Source organism: Chiloscyllium plagiosum, unplaced genomic scaffold (assembly GCF_037043375.1).
Source record: "Chiloscyllium plagiosum isolate Xiang-an unplaced genomic scaffold, Cpla_swu_hap1 HiC_scaffold_9, whole genome shotgun sequence".
NCBI classification, from domain to species: domain Eukaryota; kingdom Metazoa; phylum Chordata; class Chondrichthyes; order Orectolobiformes; family Hemiscylliidae; genus Chiloscyllium; species Chiloscyllium plagiosum.
The window spans coordinates 64,452,428-64,475,463 of record NW_028270147.1 but is presented as its reverse complement, the minus strand read 5'-3'; the positions used below and the strand labels follow the sequence as shown (position 1 = coordinate 64,475,463).

General features: G+C 38.4%; 1 protein-coding gene across 13 annotated transcripts in view; it reads left to right on the top strand.

Moving 5' to 3' along the window:
• Positions 1-23,036, top strand: part of pde4dip (phosphodiesterase 4D interacting protein) — a 256,882-nt gene that overhangs the window by 132,999 nt on the left and 100,847 nt on the right. For all 13 annotated transcript variants that reach the window (XM_087990719.1, XM_087990726.1, XM_087990715.1 and 10 more), the window contains 6 exons: positions 847-963; positions 1,528-1,665; positions 3,645-3,757; positions 5,566-5,696; positions 17,610-17,716; positions 19,655-19,878. In XM_087990719.1, coding sequence (XP_087846845.1) covers positions 847-963; positions 1,528-1,665; positions 3,645-3,757; positions 5,566-5,696; positions 17,610-17,716; positions 19,655-19,878 — 830 coding nt within the window. The remainder of the gene's footprint in view (positions 1-846; positions 964-1,527; positions 1,666-3,644; positions 3,758-5,565; positions 5,697-17,609; positions 17,717-19,654; positions 19,879-23,036) is intronic.

Below are 23,036 nucleotides of genomic sequence, written 5' to 3'. Positions count from 1 at the left end.
ATGTGCATATCTTTGTGTATGGAATGAAGACTAAATAAGCCATTCACAATCTGTTCATCCTCAAGGTCTCCAAACTAGAAAATGACTTGCAATTTGTCAACTTTTTCAAACTTATTTAGCTTTAGTTAAATTGCTCCTTTAATTTTAGACAAAAGGAATATACTGTGGGTGCCGCAATATCTGAAATAAAAGGAAGCAGCACTGGAGAAGTTCAGCTCTGGCAGCATCTCTGGAGGGAAAAACCGAGTTAATGTTTTGAGTCCATTATGACTCTTTGAAACTGGGTTCCATCCAACTCTTTTCATCTTTAGTGTTTTGCATTGTGGATGATATTTAACTTTCCTACTTGAATCATAAGTATTAAAAAAAAATTACTGGCATCGGTGAATCTGTAATGAGTGCTGATTCTGTGTGCTCACCTCCAATACCTTTCAGACTATACAATACATATATAGAATGCAAAGCTGACTTTTAAAACCGTTTTAAATGTTTAACCCTTTTCACTTCACTTTTTAGACTTTTAGACTTTTAGACTTTTTATCATCTGTTTTCATTTGTCAGTGTTTGCTAGGTATTTATCACTCTTTATTTAAATATTTTTGAGAGATTTTGTTGCTAGTGCACATGCTTACAGGTATCAGGAACTGCAACCTAAAAAGAATGGTAAATTTTGGGACTTGGAGTGAATCATGAGTATTAGCAATAAATGTGACTTTATTTTGGGTTAGAGATGGTCAAGTGAAATATTCTCAAGTTTTGAGTGTTTTTAAATTTTACCAGCCTCCATACTTGATATATGATATGAGGGCATATGTCTGACTGTGGTTTGTGTTTATTCTTTTTCAGCTTGAGCTGACCAGACTGCAATCTGTACTGTCCAACCAGGGAAGAGAGTTCCAGTGTCAGACTGTGGAGATCGAAGTTCTCTCAAGCAACATTCCTATCAATGAGGAGTGTACTAAGGTCTGATGTGATTTATGCAGAAGTTAGCTTTTTGACATACAGAAGTTGTATGGAAGACCAGCTTCAAGAAGATCATGTGATTTTACCCTTTGTGACCACTCTTATAATCACCTGTCAGTTAGTGAGGTTATTATATTATGGTAAGTTAGGAGCAACTTTGCACTCTGAGCACATTCTAATTAGGAGGTGTACAGTAAGACTTGTGCAGACTGATTTCATAAGGGACTTCCGTGGTCAACAGATAAATGAACCATCCATTCAGTCAGTCTGGACTGGAACCAAACCTGGATTCCTAGGATAGAGAAAAACATCCTATCTCTTGCCTATTTGAGAAGATCTTGTTCAGTTGTCATGTAGCTAATGAAGACATTTTAGAAGATGGGTAAAACCTCATGTGAATGGTTTTATAAGTCTGCCAACATATTCATATATAAAACCTTGAACCATTGATAGTATGCTACACCCATATCTGGATGTATATACACCAGGCTTGGTGCTATTTGTGATTTATCAATTGGATTGCTGCAAAGTTGAAATAGTAATGTTTGTCTTGTTCTGCCATAGGATCTGCAAATGCAACAGGTACAGCAATGTGAATCTCCAGAAATGGAGAGGCATAAGCAGGAGCTCCTGGTCTTGAGGGAACAAGTGGCAGAAATGGAGTCATCTACACAGGAAAACATAAGGAAGAAGCACCATCAGGTATTTATATGTGCATGTACATCTGTGCAGGGAAGTATAATGGAAAATTTAGTGATAATTTAATGCATGGTTTAAGTTAACTTTGTTGGGTTATGACTCTCTTCTTCTTTATGCTAAATAGCAACTAGATCATTTCCTACTCATGAACAAGTCAAAGGTCATGCACATAAGAAACTGACCTGAAAAGAATTGGCAGATAATTGTAAGGTTAATCCTAGAATTCGACTTCAGAATGAGTAAATGCTGTTAGGATGCATGAGTAGCTTTTAAACAAAACCTTTCCCAAGTAAAACAGTGCTAATCTAGTAATAAGGTAATTTGCTCTATATCCTTGGAGGGAAATGGCAACATGATGGTAATGACACTGGATGAGTAATTCAGAGGCCCAGAATAATGCTGTGGGATCAAGGCTTCAAATCAACCACATAAACTAATGGAGTTGAAATTAACCTCATAAATTGAAGTTCAAAAAAAAATTTGAAAGTTACTCAACAGTGATAGTTAACATGAAAGTATCGTCAATTGTCATAAAAACCCATCTCATTTAAAATCTGCCATCCTTTCTTGGTCTAGCCTACATGTGACTCCACCCTCAGCAATACGGTTGATCTTTAACTGTTACTTAAGAGATGGACAAGTGTTAGACTTTGCGGTGCTAGTATCCCATGAATGAAGAAAGCAAAACTCAACAGTGCTGACTGGGTTAAGAGTGAGTGGATATTGCAAAATTTCTAGCACTGATGAGAAATCTATGTCAATTCAACCTCGATCATATTTGAAACTGATAGATGTTTGAGAGCACTAAAAAAGAAGGCAGGAATGACCAAAGATTAGACTGAATCCGGAAATGATTCTTTTAAACCCATTAGGAATGTATTGGTTATTTGTCTACTTTTTAAACACAGTAGTTCCAGTACCTACGGGGAATACCTTCCAAGACCTACCACGGATAGTAGCGAGCCTATTCATTTAAACGGGAAATTTACCTTTTCGGCAGATCCTGGTTCTGGAATGTTCCACATAATATGTTTGGGCCGTGGTAAACCGCTGGTAACTGAGACAGCAGAAACCAAGTCCATGGATATGGCGGTCGCCATGTATCTATTATCTTCTTTTTCTTTCCAATTTCTTAACTGTTCCAAAAACCATCTAGTTTTCCCCTATACACTGGTATTGTCTACAGATATTGGTTGCCTGCTGGTGCTCTACCAATCAGCTATTATTTACATACGCCTTGACAATGAATGTCTGCATATTATTCAGTTACATGGTAAAGTGGGTATCACAACCAAACTTCATCTCACTTTTCATATGTGTATTTCTAGAAAGGTTTTCTGTGTAATCATTGAAAGTGAATAAATAATCCCCTCTCTAACATGTAAGCTGAAAAACCGATTATAATGTTCTAGCGTTCGAGCTGAAAATGTGAAAATTCAGCACTGACATTTGAATAGATATCTGAATTAAGAGGAGGCCCCTTGACTTTACTCCATCATTTCATAAAATCATGACTGATCTGATTATTCCATATTTCTGCCTACCCACAATACCTTTCACTCCGCTTATCAAGAGAGTGTGGCACTGGAAAAGCACAGTAGGTCAGGCAGCATCTGAGGAGCAGGAGAATCAGCATTACGGGCAAGAGCCCTTCATCAGGAATGACCTGTAAGTTTAAAAATAATCAAGGTTCTGCTTGCATCATCTTTGGCAGAAGAGGATTCCAACAACTCTCAACTCTGAGAAAAACTTATGCTTATCTGTCCTAAATGGATAACTGCCTTATTTTGAACCAGTGATTGATTCTAGAATCTTGCACTGAGAAACATCCTTCCCACATGCATCTGTTAAGACCACTCAAAATCTTAATTGTGGAAGTTATAAATGTTTCAAATGAATATCAATATTAATAATCTATTTCATTCCTTGAAATAGTATGATATTTATTCCTAAATCATATGCTTGCTGTTGTTTACTGGCAGCTGATCTGGGCCCTCGAAGAGCAAGTTCAGGAACAGTTACGATTGAGTGAAGCTCTTAGATCTGAACGACAACTCTACATCAGTCTTGTTAAATTCCACAATCAAACTGACAGGTAAGATAAGGACCTGGAAGAACGCAGAACATATGCAGTCCTGTATGCATGTGCGTATGCCTTGAGATTGATTGTATGATTTTGCATTTCTGCATCAATATCCAATTAGTGCGAGCTACCACCTTTGGAAATGAGTGGTGTTCAATTTGATTCCTTAATTTCTAAAAAAGGATACATTTTGTATGTTTCTGCACCACTTACTAAAAAAGTGAAATCATTATAATTAACACATGTTGTAAAGCATTGAATACCACATGCATCATTTACGATGTCTGGCTGTTATTTTTGCCATCCTGTCGAAAGTTGCTCTTAATCTATATGTTGTAGCAAATAACTGTTAACTGCGTGCTGGTACAGCACAGCATGGGATTGTGGTTGCCTTGCAAATGCTGATAAAAAGGAAATGTCTGCTTGCTGCAAACTGAATGTTTAATACTTATTAACTAAACATCTGCAAGTTAATTGACCTGAATTCAGAAAATCATGACTGTTATGGGTTTCCTTCTGTCTCCTAAAGGTTATGATCCATAATGGGCTGCATGCATCCCTCAGAGGAAAAAAAAATTGTTATTTTATGTTATTTTCTTCTCCCAACTTGTGTTAGTCAAATAAGAGCATTGTTCCATCGTGCATTTTTTTTTATTCAAAGGATGAGTCACAGCTTGTTTTTTTTTTCAGGACATCCAAAAATAAGCAATATTCTGGCATTTCATTAATCTAACTTGTATAGAACTTTTCTGGTATCTGCACCAGTGAGCCATTTTATTGCTGATTTGGTGCGTAAATATTCAGAATGAGGATTGAAGAATTGCATGTCTTCATGTGCCAGTGAGCTGTGATTCCCTGTACCTTCTATTTGACACTTTTTAAAAAAAACACCATTAGGCAATTCATCCGTTCTGCAACTTTCTTGTTGTTTAAGTTATTTTGATTTTGGTTTTGCTAATATATTTGATGTCATTGTTATAGGGTTCAAAATATGGTTTACCATGTTTCTTGATCCCCAATAAATTCACATGATCGTCAACTACAAGCTGTATTTCTTGGCAAAATCTGATCTGGTTCATAATCTCGTCTATGTTGCAAAGCCAAACTTCAGTCCATTGTTTGGTAGTTCTTAATTCGGACCTCTTTTCCCTTCCAGTTCAAGGTGACTCCTAAACTCACCACTGTAATTAAGACAGAATTTTACGGTTTTACACCAGCAAGTGGGTTGGACCTGTAATTTTCCCTGCTGAAGAGGGTACATCCACATTCTCCTGAACAGAGGTTAAGGGTGCCCTGCTGGAATTTTGAGGCTGGCAGGAAAAATTCCGCGACAGAAGGGTAATCAACAGATCACATTTGGACAGAGAGGACAGAGGTGTGCATTCTTCAAAGGACTCCCTGTCCACATCTGGTCTGTCTACCCTTCACCACCACCACCCACATCACTGGGCCTCATTTCCCCTACCTAGTGAGAGAACCCTCTGCACTTATCTAGTTCTCGACTTTGGATAGAACCTGGACAGTGCCTGCCGTCCCACTGAGAGTGTGAAATGGCCATGGAACGACTGTGATTCACTAATACTTCGGGTGATGGAAAGGGAAACATGATTTGTCACAGACCTAATACAATGTTAGTAGATTGCGGAAATGGAGGGAATAAGAACAACGTCGTTTTATAATGATTGTGTCCTGCAGTCCTCCAAGCTAAGGGTGATGTAGCTGAGCCCTCTGTCTATTGTCCATTCATCAAGCACTATTTGTGATAATATGATACGGTTGATATTTGTCTCAAAATTCACATCTTTACTTAACTCTGACAGAGAAGATACGTTGCAGGCCGAGCTTTTGGCTATACAGGCACTCCGTGGACAACTGGAAGAGGCCCTCAGGAGGAGTCAGGAGCAGATCAGCCGTCTGGAGAGAGAATCTGAGATGCCAGCAGATTCTGGAGGTGGGGGAATGGAAAGACTGGGAAGTCTGCAAGAGCATGCGGTCTCCCTTACTGAGGGGTCTTGCGCCCAAGCAACATAGCGTGCTACTAGGATGGTGGTTTTCTTGAGAACCTTGCTAACAGGAAGTGCCTGCTTAATGCAAACAAGTTATTAACTGAAAGTGTGCAATGTGAACTGACCTGGATTTAGAAAATCATGATTGTATCCTATATGAGTTTTCTTTGTCTCCTAAAGGTCATGCACCAAATGTTTTGCATGCAACCATTAGAGGAAAAAATACCATTCCGTTTTAAGTTATTACCTTTTCCCTGTTTACGTTGGTTAAATAAAAGCATTTTTCCATCATGTCCTTGCACGTCCTCCATTTTGAATGTATGTATCCCATTGCTTTATCCTACCTATTAAAGAAAAGGTCAAGAATCAAATTGTTAAACAAATCTAGTTACAATTTCCTGAATAACTGCAACTTACTCTGACAACTTAATTGTTTGAATATATATAAAATACACCGTGTGAGTCCAGTTGTAGGTATTTGAAAATTGTGGCTTTATTAATCTGGTTTGCAACTCTTGATGCAGATTTCCCATACACAGATTAATTTTGTTACTCTAAAAGCTATTTTGTTGTGGATAACTCCAGAATTGGCCAAGTAGTAAACCTCGTCCCGAGGTACACTGCCACCAAGGTGGCATGATGTGCTTGAGGGTCTTGCTCTCCATTTGGGGAAGGACTGAGTTTTCACGAGGACCTTAAATGTATTGCATCGGTTGAGAGTGAAAGCACAGACCCTAACCTTCTCTCTGCCATAATGTGGCTAAGGAGACTTGAAACAAATCAAACATAGAAGGAATTTTGAGAACTAATAGCATTAATAAACTTCGTATTTTCAAGTCCTCCTTTGATGTTGGATGCATGAGAATGCAGAGCATGTTGCTAATATTTGCAAAAGCCAAAATTGAACTTAAGACCACCTTGTGACCAATTACTATCCAGTCATTGTACTATTAATAGCCATGAGTTTTATGTGTAACACAATATGCCACTGGATGTTCCAGTTTTATACTAATGCATCTTGCATTAATCATATCACTGAAAAATTATCTCTTGTTAGTTAGAGCTTACATTACAAATTGATGGTGGCCTGCATAATTCACTGTGTACTCTGTGACTCTTGTTGTATTACCCTCCTCCCCATGATGTTATCATTCAGTATAGAGGCACACAGCATCGAAACAGCATAGACCTTCAGTCCAACTTGCCCACACTGACCATGTTCCCAAACTAAACTAATCCCATATGTCTGCATTTGGTCCATATCCCTCCAAGCCTTTCCTATTCATGTACTTATCCAAATGTCTTTTAGATTTTGTAACTGTACCTGCATTCACCACTTCCTCTGGCAGTTCATTCCACACGTGAACTACTGTGTGTAAAAAAAAAAGTTGCCCCTCATGTTTTTTTAAAACTTTCTCCCCTCCCCTTAAAAATATACTCCCTAGTTTTGAACTCCACCACCATAAGGAAAAGACCTTTGCTATTCACCTTATTTATGCCCTGCATGATCTTATAAACCTTAGTAAGGTCACCCCTCACTCACCTAGTGAAGTTAGACCCAGCCTATTTTTGTAACTCAAAACATTCCACTCCCAGCAACATCCTGGTAAATCTTTACTAAAGCCTCTCCAATTTAATAATATCCTTCCTATAACAGGGTGACCAAAAGTGCACGCAGTACTCCAGAAGAGATAGCACCAACATCCTGTACAACTTCAACATGACATCCCAACTCCTATACTCGATGAAGGCAAGTGTGCTAAACGCATGCTTAACCCACCCTATCTACCTATGATGCAAATTTCAAAGAAGTATATACCTGAACTCCTATGTCTGTCTGTTCTACAGCTCCATCCAATTGATCAAGATCTTTTGTAATCTTAGATAATCTTCACTGTCCACTATACCACCAATCTTGCTGTCATCCACAAACTTACTAACCATGTGTCCTATACTCTCATTCAAATCGTTTGTATAAATGACAAACAAAAGTATCCTGGATTTCTCATCTGTTTGGGGTTGGTTAAAGGATGTTACTATACAGAAATGGTTTTTTTTAAGTTGTAAGACTTGCACACCTTGGAAAAGCAAGGAACAGTTTAATACCTTCTTACAGGAGCATTCAATAAGGTGTGTTAAAACAGATTATTATGTCACTATAGCTCAGCCCCTAAGACACACTGCTCTTCAGCTCCAAACCAAAAAAAGGTTGACAAAGTACTCTTTCTCCATAAAAATATGGCACCAGGGGGTTTAATTCTGCAAATACTGCAATTTCCAGAAATTCCACCCAATTAACTATCTTTAATGTGAGTGTCAACAGACTATTCTTCCATGGGGAACTTGGCATGCATGATTGGCACTCAGTTGGATAGCAATCAGGAATGGGAACACAGACCTGCTAATTCACATTTGATATTCTATCCTATTCCTCAGAATCATAATCTCCTGCTTGTACTTGCATTCTGCCTCAGTTTGGTATTTTCTAATATTTATTTGCCAGTGTGTGAAGAAGCAACTAAGGAAGCAGAGTTTGCCATAATTCATAACAGTAGTAAAAGCATATTCTTAAATCCATAGATCCTATAAATTCAATAGAATGTGTTAGCAATTGCTTTGAATGCAGGGAAAATGTCATGTCCATTTTTTTTTCATTTTCTAGGTATAGAAAATGATGATAATACTTCAAATATCATAACATTTGAGGCTGTGATGTGGGGGGGAAAAGAAAGGAGAAAATTAGGGAAAGACTGTAAACCAACCAAGTGAAGCCAATCACATTTTTTCTGACATCAAGTTCTGCCTAGTGAGCAAACTGGTGACACCTCAGGGGCTTCAAAGCAAACACTTAGTGCAGTTTTCCATCTCAGTTTGGAGCTGGTTTCTAATTTGAGGTAGCAATTTCATTTGTATTCAGGTACATTATTTGCTACCTTGTGCCTCTTTGGTTAGTTGTTAGTCTGCACTGAGATAGGTTTCATCCATGAGGTCAAATTTATTTCACGTACGCAAATGAGCAACTTGTGAGTATAAAGTTAAAAGGTGGCAGCATAATTTTAAATTAATAATTCAAGGCATTATGTACATGCCGACTTAGACCATGTTTGATTATTGCTTTGATAAATAAGAGATGATAGGCATTCTATTCATCATGGAATTGTCTTCTAACCCTGACTGTATTTCTGTACACCATTCATACATAATGGGAAGTGGGCTCTCGCTTCATTAGTAACTGTCACACCACTCTCGGAACATGTAAAAAGGTGGTAAGCACATGTCTCAATTAGACAGCAAAAGTTTTCATTTCAAAATACTGCACGAAAGCAACATGGAATTCAAGATGCAACAGAGTGCAATCCAATTTTTTTCTTGCTTCTGCCCACCTAATCCTTGAATTAATTGCTGAGTGGGGAAGGAAGAGAGGCACAAGTAAATGGTGGGTACTGATGAAAACTTCTCCACTATGCAGTGAACTGTGGTATTGAACTAATCTGCATATGTAATTACAACTGATGAATATGTCACTATTAAAGGACTAGATTTGATGAAAAGGCTCATTTTAGTAAGCATTGCGAATTATTGATTTAGTTACATTCTCGTGCAACTCACACAGATATCTGGTGCTGGAATAAAGTCCTGTATGATTGCTACATATTTGAAACTGAGCACTGCTTCTCTGGGCCAATACATATTTATGTATTTGGCATCAGGAGGAAATTATTCCACTGCCTACAGTTTTACAGATTGCAAGGCAGTGCTCCTCTTGCAGATCCAGCTTCATTTTGTCAGATTGTCCTGGTCTAGGTATAGTAAGTTTTGTGAATGGTGAGGTTTGTTGTCAGTATCCAGCAATGTGCAGCCAATAAGATTTTTGTACTATGCTTTCAATGTGACCTGTTTACGAGTAACACTTTTCTGTCTATTCTGTATTCACCAAAAACATAGCAACGCTTATCTTTCGAAAGAGTCACCCTTGATTGTTTATTATACATGGCTCTTAGTTCTGAGGAGAAAGTGAGGACTGCAGATACTGGAGATCCAAGTCAAGAGTGTGTGCTGGAAAGGACCGATGAAGGACTTATGCCCAGAAAGTTGATTCTCCTGTTCCTCGGATACTGCCTGATCTGTGCTTTTCCAGCACCACACTCTCGACTCTTAGTTCAGTGAATATGGCAAGAAAGGCCTTCTGCATGTTTTCAGCAGCATGTTGCATCTATGTGCTGTTTTAATGATCAGGGAACTGGAAAGAATGTGGTTTATATCAGCATGTTAATGAAGAAGATAGCCTTTATTGAACTGTTTCCTTTGTGATTACACACATGCAGCTGCAATTGAAAAGCTATAGGTGAGATACTATGAAACACTTCTGGAGCAGGTAAGACTAAAACCCAGGCCTTCAAGCTCCGACGTAGGGACACTACCACTGCACCACAAGAGCCCTCAAAGGTGTTCAATACAACATAAGATTTCAGTAATGAGCATTTCAGGAAATGCAAAAGTTTTAGGTGAAATTGTAATGTCAAGTTTCCATAGCTGTGTTACCTAAATTAGGTATAACAGGAGGCTATTCAAATCTTCAACTGCTAAGTCAGTATTCAGTATTGCTTTAGATTGTTTTCAGTTCTCTTCTACCTTGGTGTCATCTTTTGCCTCTTGTGAAGTTTGAATCTATTTCCCTTTTTAAATTCTTAAACTGTATATATGTTGAGACAATGCCAACTGGCTGCGTAAAAAGAGATTTCCACAAAACAAGCCCAAATCTTTCTAGGGGCCTTGAAACAAACTTTCTGTTATTGCATCTCCAACCATTAGTTTCTGCAGTGAAAGTTATGTCGAGCTTCCTTCAGCTTGAGTCCATTCAGCTTCTTATCACCACTAACTGTAATATATGCTTATTCTGAAAGTACCCAAGGAGAAATAGATATGCAGTACTGACTTCAGATTTGGTCCAGGCCCTCGTTCTTTCTCAAACTGAGTCCTAAGGCAAGTCATAATTGCTAAGACAATGATTCTCACTCTGCCACCACCAATCTCCTCCCGTGAACAGTCATTACTTCAGCAATGTAGCAGTATTTTACACATCAGTTCTTGACATCTGTTGTTACACTGGAATTAATGGGATTGGTTTTGCTGTCCACTGGACTAGGCAGAGCCACTGTACAAAGGAAATGAAATTACGTGGATAGACTCTTATAAAGCAGGAGAAAGTGAGGACTGCAGATGTTGGAGATCAGAGTTGAGAGTGTGGTGCTGAAAAAGCACAGCAGGTCAGGCAGTATCCAAGGAGCAGGAGAATTGACTTTGCGGGCATAAGCCCATTTCTGATGAAGGGCTTATGCCCGAAACATAGATTCTCCTGCTCCTCGGATGCTGCCTGACCTGCTGTGCTTTTCCAGCACCACACTCTCGGTATATATAAAGCAGTCAGTATTGTTTCCCTGTAATCTGTGGTTAAGGTGGATCTGTAAATCCACTCAAATTTACCCTTTGCAAATTTAGCACAATCCTCAGAAGGTTGCAAAACCAATTTATCATTCTTGAGAGTTGAAAGCATGGTAATCTTCATTTCATTTCATTTGATATCTTCAAACATGATGCGGGTGCATTTCAATGGAGGTTACTAGCACAGCCCAGAAACTGCATTTGGGAAATTCAATTATATATGGATTGGCACTTCACTAACCCAGTGTCTTTGCCAACTTGCTGTGGAACAATAGAGTAGACATTTTTACAGATCTGTTCGGGCTTGTGTGGAGAATAACTTGTACACGATGATTAAATAAAACAGATATCTGTTGATACGTTGTAATGACAAGCATCTAGTTTAGTACATTTACTCTCTGGTGTTGTATTCTATCTTAAGGTACTCAAAGTTAATCTTTTTTTCAATAACGGAAAAGATTTTAAACTTCAAAGTTGAGGCCAGCAAAAGTAAACAGATTTGTTTTATATCAATTTGTTGTTCGTCAAATTTGTTGTTCGACAATCAGGTTTGTCAAATACAAAAGAAGCTCTAATTTGATGTATGCTGAGTTAGTAGGGCTCAGTTAAGGTGCTGGTAGGTGCACTGCAGTCAACCTTAGTGGAATATTCACAGGAGAGCTAACTACCAATAGCTGCCTGGGTTGGCAATATACATGTATAAATGTCAGATGACCTTTCAATTGGCGATGGTTGTAATGCTCACAAAACCCTGGTACAATAGCCTGTTGACACTGAATGTGGGAATGAATTTTTGGAAGGTAATTTTACTTCAGCAAGGAACCAGTAACTTTGGGAGTGTTTAGAAGAGGAGCAGCAAAAACTAATGTGATGGGAAATTGCTATCTGGCCACCCACTTTCCCACATTGGGACATTTCAAAGTTTCTGGATGACTTGCCCTCTCTTTCTCAGTTGCTTTTAACAAAGGTTGAAGAGCAGGAATTCTATTTGCATGATCCACCTCTACAAACAAAAGTAATAGAGTTTGGTGAAGAGAATTGGCACTGCCCAAACACTGCTTACAAATTTCATGCTAGAAATTACAGAGATTACTCTACAAGATAATCTGAAAAAGCTTAAAATTGTGCCTAACATTATAGGAGCTCAATCAGCATTTTAAATGTTGGTCAATCCAAGAAATGTTAAAATTATGCTAATGACCCTGAAGCTTCGTTAGACTGCATGCAATAAGCATGGGCTCGGTTCAGGTTTATTTGGTGTTTGTATGTATTGATAAATTTGTGCTAGAAGACCAATTCTAGTCTGTCTGTTTTAATGCCTTTCTGTTCACAATAAAATATAATTTTAATTACTTTTGAACCAAGTTCTTCTAAGTACAATAGGAATAATCTTTGATCTGAGTCAGGAAACATCAATCCATTCACAGAGATTTTCAGCTCCTGAAAGAGTTAGTTGCTTGTGTGAGAGAAAATTTTCGAATACAATTCTCAGTCTTTATTTGGTTCATTAATCGTACCTGATTGAGCTACTTGACCATAACAGTGCTGCTGAGCAAAGAAGGATATGATGGAATCAGCCAAAACCCTGATGGCCAACCAGTGGTCTGTGGTGGAAATTTCACATGCACAGTGCTGAGTAGGAACTTGATGTAATGCACTCTTGTTGAAATAGCCTGCAGAGATTCATTGTCCATACTCATTTGAAGCATTGCCAATTGGATAGTGTGAAAAATGACTCCTCAGTCCATCATACTCCAGTGTGAATCAGTCCCTTCAGTTTCCAAGTGATTTCTGTAGGACCTGTTGCACAACGTCATAAATGGGAAATATTGCTGGTAATCCAAAGCTGTGGGAATTTCAATTCTTTTCCGGGTGTACCACGCATAGCAGGGTTACAAAAAAATCCCTCTTCACTGTGAATAATTGTGTTGGTATTTCATTGATGTGGTTTACAGTGATAAAGCTTAAAAGAGTTTCAAAGGCATAAAATACCACCTGCTTCACCACAGAGGAAAGCAGAAGTCATTTGATAATGTATACAATGTAGAACATTGATTAGTATCAGATTATCAGACAATAGGATGAGACTGAATGAGTTTGCTAGTGTGTTGCACAATGCAAATCTGGTATAGCCAATTATGCTGTAATCTCCTCGTACATCAATTTGCAATGCAAACTTAAATTATAGCCACTTACACTAGAGACCTCTGGTATACCCACTAACATTGAAAACTTCAAGAAACACCCAATGCAAATCTCAGGTACGTAAGTATGAAGAGATCATTTAGGGCTGAATTCATTGGAACCTAGATGCATGAGGGAAGATCTCACAGAAACTGACAAAATTCTAATAGGACTAGACAGGGTAAACACAGGAAGAATATTCCCAATGCCTGGGGAGTCCAGAACCTCGGGTCACAGTCTAAGGATAAGGGGTAAGCCATTGAGATGAGAAACTATTTCAACTAGAGAGTGGTGAGCCTGTGGAAATCTCTGCCACAGAAAGCAGTTATGGCTAAAACATTGAATGTTTTCAAGAAGCAGTTAGATAAAGTTCTTAAGGTTAAAAGTATCACCGGGTAAGGGGAGAAGGCAGGACCAAGGAACTGAGTTAATGATCAGTGATGATCAGATTGAATGGCAGAACAAGCTTGAAGGGTTGAATGGTCTACTGCTCCTATATTCTATGTTCACACTTACTAGCATTACAAACTCTGAGCTACCTGTTAATATCACAAAACTTTGATGTACTCAATGTATATCTAATCACCTTGGGAACTGTCACAATTATGAAACATTGTGTAGACTCAAGAGTAATCCTGTATGCCACTTTTGCAGATCCTTACACATTGGTAGTGCACTTTAGAAAATTATACATGTACGTGAAGCAGGTGATTCTCCACTTTTAATATGAACAGATGGAAAATTTAGGATCTGTGCATGCAGTTTCATGGTGTATCCTTCAGCTTGACAAGGACCTGCCAAGAGCAAGTGGAAAATTTAGCCTTAAATGAGTATTCAAATATTTTACGCAGAAAATTGTGTTTTTCTACAGGCTAGACATTTGTTTCTTTGTTTCCTCTTCAATTCTCTTGGCTCATCTTTGGGCTGAGGCTCAGTAGTGTAGGATCTGACATCTGGCTTAGGTTTTGGTCTTCAGTAGATTGGACTACAGTTGCCAACTCTCCAGAATTGTCCTGCAGTTTTCAGCAATTGAAAATTAAATTGCTTTGAGCAACATGAGAGATAAATCTCCAAGTCGTTGAAAAGTCATATTCTCGTACTTTACTCTGGACATTTGCTCATTAGTGATAAAAGTGTTGAAGATGATAAGGAAAGGTTGCTTGACTATAGATTATGCTTGACTATGAAGAGTTGGGCAGTCAGTGTAGGATATGTTGCTCCAGATTGATGGACATGATGCGTCATCAGTGGTGAGTGAATGGAGCCAGTCAGTTAAGGAGAGGTGATGGCCTAGTGGTATTATCACTAGATTATTAATTCATAGATCTAGCTGATATTCAAAGAGCCCAGGTTTAAATCCTGGCAAGACTGATGGTGGAATTTGAATTTGATAAAAATTTGGAATTAAGAGCCTAAAGATAACCATGGATCCATTGCCGATTGTTGGAAAAAAACTCATCTGGTTCACTAATCTCCTTTTAGAGAAGGAAACTGCCATCCTTACCAAGTCTGTCATATATGTGACTCCAGACCCGCAGCAATGTGGTTGACTTTTAATTGCCCTCTGAGCAATTAGGGATGAGCAATAAATGCTGGCCTGGCTGGCGATCTTCTCTTCCCATGAATGAAGAAAAATTAAGTATTCTCCAGCTCATATTCCCCTTGGACCAGAGAAGATGCAGAGCTGGTCTTATTGAGGTATTAATTTTGATAGGATATTCTATTTCCATCAGTTGGTATATCAGTAAGTAAGGGTCACAATTTCAAGACTGTCAGCAGGAGAGCTAGGAGTAAAATGAGGGGAAATGTCTTGACTCAAAGTTCTGAGGATTTGGAATGAGCTGCCTGGAAGAGTGATGGAGGTGGGTTCCATGCGAGGTTTCAAAAAAAAAAGAGAACTGCATATATGCTTGAAAGTGATGAATTTAGAGGACTACAGAAAGTAGGGTTGGGGAATGGGACTAGCTAGGTAGCTCTATCAGGAGCTGGTACAAACATGATGGTTCGAATGACCTCCTCCTGTACTCTAAATTTCTACGTATAACTAGGGTTGGCAAATGAAGCCTAAATAGTAAGTAAAATTTGAGTACTCATTCTGGGGTTGAAACAAATGCTGCTTCAGAGTTGCAGGAATGATAACCGCAAGTAGGCATTGTGCCTGAATTTTTTTGATGCTTTTCACATTACCCTCAAATTAGGTATTTCTTCAGAGCAGAGACTTGGGGTAATATATGAAAAAATTCCAATTTATAAGGGTCAGCAGTAAAAGGAAAAGCTGCTTTTTTAAAAAAAAACTTGAGCGTATTTTAAAAATTGAATTAGAGGTAAGCACTTCAAAGTGAATTTTAGTACAGTGACAGCCTTATGAATGTGGCTTTGACTCTCCCCAAATTTTCTTAGACTCTGGCTGATTGCAAGCATGGCTGTCTCTTTAAAAACTCTGAACAGGTTCAGTCAGCTTTTCTGTAATGTGAACATCAAGCTCCGTTGATAAAGTGAGTTATTTAATTTGATCTGCTTCTGTTACACATTAAAGTGATTGTAGTCGAGAGAGAAAGGGATGAGGCATGGATGCTGGAAATCTGAAGTAAGTCAGAAATTGCTGAAATGCACACTAGGTCAATCAACATCTGAAAGTGAAAAGACAGGCCAATGTTTTGGTTCTTCCCTAATTTTTTGCTGGCCAATTTCAACCTGATCTCATTTTTGGAAGAGCATTTTCATCTTTTATAAATGTTCTTTCAACATTGCTTTTAAAATTTTCTATTTGCGGTTTCAGCAGTTGGGGGCTAAAGGAAGCCTGTTAAGTGCTTTTGTTTCCACCCATACTGGAAAGACAACACATATTTTAATTGAATATTTTACGTGTAAGCTACTTAACATCAAAATAGTGAGAGGCTGAAAACTACAAATATTTACTGAAGCCCTCAGTGTACCCACTTAAATTGAAAGTCGAATATCCATTTTTAGCACTGGAAACCCCTGATATCTACATTTGTATTGCAAACCTAGTCTGTTCACCTATACTGCAAATCAAGAATCTGTCCTTTCATATTATATTGCAAATGTTTGCTATGTGCACTTAGCAATATCATTGCCAGGCAATTAATTTATATTGAACTGAAAATGTGTTGCTGGAAAAGCGCAGCAGGTCAGGCAGCATCCAGGGAACAGGAGAATCGACGTTTCGGGCATAAGCCCTTCTTCAGGCATTCCTGAAGAAGGGCTTATGCCCGAAACGTCGATTCTCCTGTTCCCTGGATGCTGCCTGACCTGCTGCGCTTTTCCAGCAACACATTTTCAGCTCTGATCTCCAGCATCTGCAGACCTCACTTTCTCCTCAATTAATTTATATTGAATAATGAAGTCCTCCTTGTTTTGATATGTTCCAAAAATGTGAACATCTGCTTCTACATTGCAGAATACCAGGCTATCTAATAAAAGAATAACATAGTCCATATTGCAGAACTGTGAAATTTGTGTAGTTTTACAGAGACCCTTGTTACAAAAGCCCAGCTTATGTGCCATGCATTGACTGTCAAATAAAATTTGGCAGCATGATAATATATTTGCTACAGAATAAAGTGTTGTGATTCAGTAGCTTCAATCTCTAAATGTCAGGGTACAATTATGGTGCACTTGCAACTAATATTTCACCTTTCATTCCTTTTAAATAATTTCTTGTGTTCTCTGGCATTTAAATTGATTTCACTTGCTCTTTAATGAGTAGTTGAGGAGACAGCAGGAGAAATCAGTTTCATTGAGGGTGGCCCTTCGCTGTGGTTTGGTCTGATTTGTTTGATCAAAGCATCTGCTTTCAGTACAACCCAATTCGAGATTCCAGGAATACAACTGGAAGAGCTTTAGCTTGGTAATGAAAAGATGGTTTATAAAACCAAATCCAACTGATATTCTACCCACAGTAGCAAAAGTGTTTTGCTATTCATCAGTCTGAGGTTGAGGATTTTAATTAACACCATGAAACAGGGAATATGAACACAATGCTTTAATATTTTAATCCCCTGGGAAGATAAGTGTTACTATTTCAGAACACATTGCAACTATAATTTAAATAAAATATGTAATCTTAAACTGGTGATAGTTAATCTAGATTCCTGTTTAAAAATGTTTGTAAATTTGGAAAGGATTTTTGTTTTGTTCTTGAAATGAATAAGTGTCAACCATTTGACATGATCATCCATTTATATACTCTGTCTTGAACCCTCCTTTAGAGCACCAAAGGGAGAATGCAGCAGGTGATGGGAGCGGTCAATGTGCAGACAATGCCCATCATGATGTGTTGAAAAAGCATCTAACACTTATGGAGCAGAATCAGCAGGTAACATCATAGACAACAGCTGAATCTATCTCAATAAAATCTATTCGGAACATAAAAAGAGCTTGCTCTACCCATTTAGCCTGTCCCAACCAACTGCACAAAGGGATACGTGATCTTTTAAAAATGTATTTGTTCAGGTGGACACAAAACTAGTGGTTCTGTAGGTCACAATGATTGTAATAGAAAAGTTGTTACCAACACACTTTCTCAACAGCACAAATATGAAACCAAGATTGAGTTTTAAATTATTGTACATTCCTGAGGATACCGTTTTTTTAAAAAAAATAACTTCCACAGTTCTGATATGATTAAATTAGATTCCCTCCAGTGTGGAAACAGGCCTTTCAGCCCAACAAGTCCACTCTGACCCTCCAATTTCCCTCTGACTTAACACTATGGGCAATGTAGAATGGCCAATTCACCTGACCTGCATGAGGAAACCCGTGCAGACACAGGGAGAATGTGCAAACTACACACACAAAGTTACCTAAGGCTGGAATCGAACCTGGCTCCCTGGTGCTGTGAGGTAGTAGTGCTAACCACTGAGCCACTGTTCTATTTTGACTCAAATGTAAGACTGAGTTTGAACAGGATATGATGGAAGAGCCTCTAGTAGGGATATTTGTGACTTTTAAGAAGAAGGTTCCACAATACCGTGATACCAAAGTACACAAAGAGAAGGAAGCATTAACAAATGTTGCGTTTCTGTTTAAAAACAATAAAAAATGCTGGTCAGTCATTAACTATACATCAGAAAAGATTAACTATTTTAACTGTGTCCTTCATCAGAACTGAATAGGAAAAATGGAGAGAGAATTAGCAAATACACTGGTCCACAGAGGAAGTTAATGGGAAATTGGGGAAACAACATGAAGCAGCAGTGAGAAAGTTTAACCTGGTTCCCCAGTTCATTTGAGGGCCTTGCAGGTCTCCTAGTGAAGTTATGGTCGAAGATTAGTGGACCCCTGTGATTCCTGAAGAAGGACTTATGCCCGAAACGTCGATTCTCCTGCTCCTTGGATGCTGCCTGACCTGCTGCGCTTTTCCAGCAACACATTTTTCAGCTCTGATCTCCAGCATCTGAAGTCCTCACTTTCCCTTTGTGGAATATTGCCCAGTTTAATCATAAAGGAGGTGTTGGGTGAGTGAGCAACAAGGGAACATGAACTTACACAAATATAATTTAAAATTCAACATTGAATAGTTTCTGGCGGGAAGTTAATTTATTCAGAAAGGAAAATACATCACCACAGGGTGGCACTGTAAACAGCAAGGTCATTGATTACAGTACATGAAGGGAGCCAGAACAAAGGATGATGAATCAAGTTCCATCATCACCTTATTCAGGATTTTATTGCTTTGAAATAAAACATACTTTTTAAAGGAATATTCAAACATTTTATTTTTTTCTTTCAATTTAAGAACACTGCATTTTAGCAGCTTTTAAAAGAATAGTGACTAACTCAGTGACTCACTGATTTTGACAGTGTGGCACCAATTGTTTTTGAAAATATATTTTCTCTTTTACTCCTTTATATCCCTTCCCACCTCCTTTCCTGAAGAAAGTGAGTCCTCATTGCAACTGGTGTGTGTTGTCAGAATGTTTAACTGTGAACCCAATGTTGTTATCATATATTGTTCAAAATGTGTACAGTAATTTCAGAAGGGGTCACTGGATAATGATCAGGAACATAGTTAATTTTACTTTCTGTAACTAAGGGGTGATGAAGCATCATCCCAATTCATACTGTGATCAGTGAATTAAAGGGTAAAGAGACATCAAAGTGAGACTGGTGATTAAAGTGGGACAGAAAGTATGTGAAATACAGACCAACTCTTAAAGGGACCTTACCAGAATTACCTACTGGAATCTATTTATTTTACTTTTATTTGTGACTAACATGTTATGAAATAGTAATTTTTTTTTACCTTTTACAGAAAGCTTTGTCTGATTCTAGACTTAAAGAATTTGATGGAAAAACAGATAATAGTATGCTGTCTCACATTACGTTGGCCAACACTACAGATAGTCTCGTCCAGCTCCAGAAGATGAAACTCGAAATGCACGGATTAATAGAGCAGAAAAAACTGGTTGAAGATGAACTAAATGAACTGAAGGCACAGATTGAAGCATCTGGATCCACCTCAGTGCTTGAGATGAGGTAATGAACACATTGCTTCTTGTATTTATTGAAATTTGGGGTTCTCGTTTTACAGTCAAGCCTAGTTTCTATAACATTTCTATAGCTTGGAGAATTTTGTGCTGGCTAAGCGCAGGTTAAGCTGGTTTTCAAGCTAAATTGATGCTGTTGTACAAAGGTATAAGATCAGTTCCTGCCCTTTCTTTTTTATCATTTACTTGCTACCTCTTGGTAATATTATTCACAGACTTGATAACCGCTGCCATGTGCAAAATATTGCTATCTGGACCAACATTGCACTACTTCTCTCCATTCTCCAATACCTTGTTGTCAGACTACTTGTTCAACATCAAATTAGATTAGGATAAAATTTCTCAAATTCAATGTTGGAAAGACCAAAATCATCATCTTTGACTTCTTTCCTGTCTCCATCCACAAGCTTTTCTCTCCCTTTGGACAGTATACAATGGTGAAAGACTGCTCACAACCTTGATATCTTGTTTGACCCTGAACTGAGTTTCCGACCGAATATCCTGAACATTATGACAGCTTACTCAAACCTCACCCATCTCTTCCCCCACCTTAGTCAACTTGCTACTGAATCAGCAATTTTTCCTTTTGTCATCCTTGGAGCTGACTAATCTAAATGAACCTATTTGTTTCAGTGGTCCAAGTTCCAATAGATTGAGTTCATTCTGGTTATTAACTGACCTTTCTTTCTATAAATGTTAATGGGCATGTTGATTTTTTTTCCTTTACTTGAGATTTTGAATTTTAACACTAATAAAGAAATACGTAACTTGGAAAATGAGTCTAGGTCCCAACCTTTACTTTCCTAATATGCGCCTTTACCCAAAAGCAAATTTTTAGACTCATTATTATGGTGGACAACTCATGTGCATCCAGCAGTGTGACCGACAGAAGGGGAGTTACGTTTACTGTTTCCTTTCCTATAAAAGCACCAATTATTTCCCAGACAATGATCATATCCCTTTCTCTTACAATTATCTGAGAATGAAGCAGACTGTACATAACCTTGCATTTTACTTGAGTCCAAAGTGATTCCTATCCATGACTTGTGCCATCATCAAAGCTGCCTTCTTTACAGTGGGATCTTGAAAGCTTTAAAATGAACATATGTTTAGACCATAAGGCAATGTAGGTCAGCCAGCACAGCGATAACGGCTGAACAAAATTTGGTGTGCAGTTTGTCACAAGTAGCAAAGTTTTAGATGAGTGTAAGTTTATGGAGGATACAAGGAGGAGTCTGGCCAAGAAAGATTTGGTATAGTCATCAAAAGCCAACAAAAGCATATATGGGGTTCATAGCAACTGAAGCAGGGTTAGAGACAGGCAATGTATGCAGGTGGAAGAATTATTAATGTTGGATAGTATATAAGATTGGAAGCCCTATTGATGGTCAAATCGTGCACAGGTTGTCAGACAGTGGCTAGGGATAGGAATACGGTTGATAGCAAGGGAATAGAGAATAGAACTATGACTGTAAATAATATGATGAAACTGTCAGTAAAGGTATTCAACTATTGCATTTGATTTTCATTGCAGCCTTGGGGAATCAACTGCTGTGCAGATATTTATCCATTGAAATTAATTGCAGAAAACCCTGCAAAATTGTATGTGTCCTGCAGGCAGAGTTAGATTAAGCATATGATAGCCATGGGTTTCCAACCACTGGAGAGGCTAACCCAGAGACCTCTTTGTATGTCCAGGATTATTTTCATGTGTAGTTTCAAGCCTGAATTCCCCAGAATACAGCTTGCCCCACTTTTATTCAAAACTGAATCAGTAAGATGATAGAAATTGATAAGGCATTGAAAACTAACAACCCCAACATTGCTGCTTAAAGTCATCACAAAGTTTCTGTCTACTAGTTACTTATATCTGAAAATGTGTTGCTGGAAAAGCGCAGCAGGTCAGGCAGCATCCAAGGAGCAGGAGAATCGACGTTTCGAGCATGAGCCCTTCTTCAGGAAAGGATTCCTGAAGAAGGGCTCATGCTCGAAACGTCGATTCTCCTGCTCCTTGGATGCTGCCTGATCTGCTGAGCTTTTCTAGCAACACATTTTCAGTTCTGATCTCCAGCATTTGCAGTCCTCACTTTCTACTAGTTACTTATATGTAAACTTTGAGTTTTTGTTGCCTACTGTATAAAGATTAACTCTTATTCATTCATTCACAGAGTCTGGCTGCCACTTGTCAGGCTAGCATTTATTCTGCATCCCTAATTGTCAAGAGGGCAGTTAAGAGCAAATCATATTGCTTTGGGTCTGGATTCACATATAGGCCAGACCAGGTAAAGGTGGCAGTCATCTTCCCTAAAGGAGATTAGTGAACAAGGTGGTTTTTCTGAAATCAAAAATGGTTTCATGTTGCTTTTGCTGTTGGATGCCAGTTCCAAACCCACGATATGCAACTCTACAGGAGCAAATCCTTAATGATTATGATGTCCTTCCTTAAATATGCAGATCCTTTCCCAATGGTAGTTTAATGTTTGCCCTGACACAGGAAGTAGTTTTAGCTTTCCTGACAGGCTGAAGCTAGTGAGAGCAGGATCAACAGAAGAAACAAAGTCCCCCTGGTAAGTTTAATTCTTATGGGGATCAGGACACATGGGATTGCTCCATTAAGTCTCAAAAAGGGATAACCAGATCACTCTTGCCCCAAATTCCCTGTCAACCTTTGCTGACTGATTTAGAATCCCCAAATGGGCTTAGGCGGCAGACTGCCAACATCAATAACTACGCAGTTAATTAGCACCAATCTCTTGCCCATTTTAGTCAGGGAAATGGCCAACTAAGAGAAGAGATTAAATTAAAATGCAAAAGGCAAAGGAAAGTTTTAAAATAGCAGCTAACGGGAATCTGATTTAATACAAATTAATCTTATTATAATATAGAAGTAACTCTTAACTGTTGGTTGTTCCCACATAGGACCATATACTTCACTTCTGAGTGTGACCATGTTAATTGATCAACTGGCTAATCACTTGAATAAACACAACTATTATCAGTTAATAAGGTGGTGATATGGGGGAGAGATTTGATCACTCTGTATCATTCTCTCAGACAATGAGCCAGCTAATCAAATTAAGTAAACTAGATCTGCAGTTGTCCAAAAGTAGAAAATGCTGGAAATGCTGAACAGGTCACACAGCATTT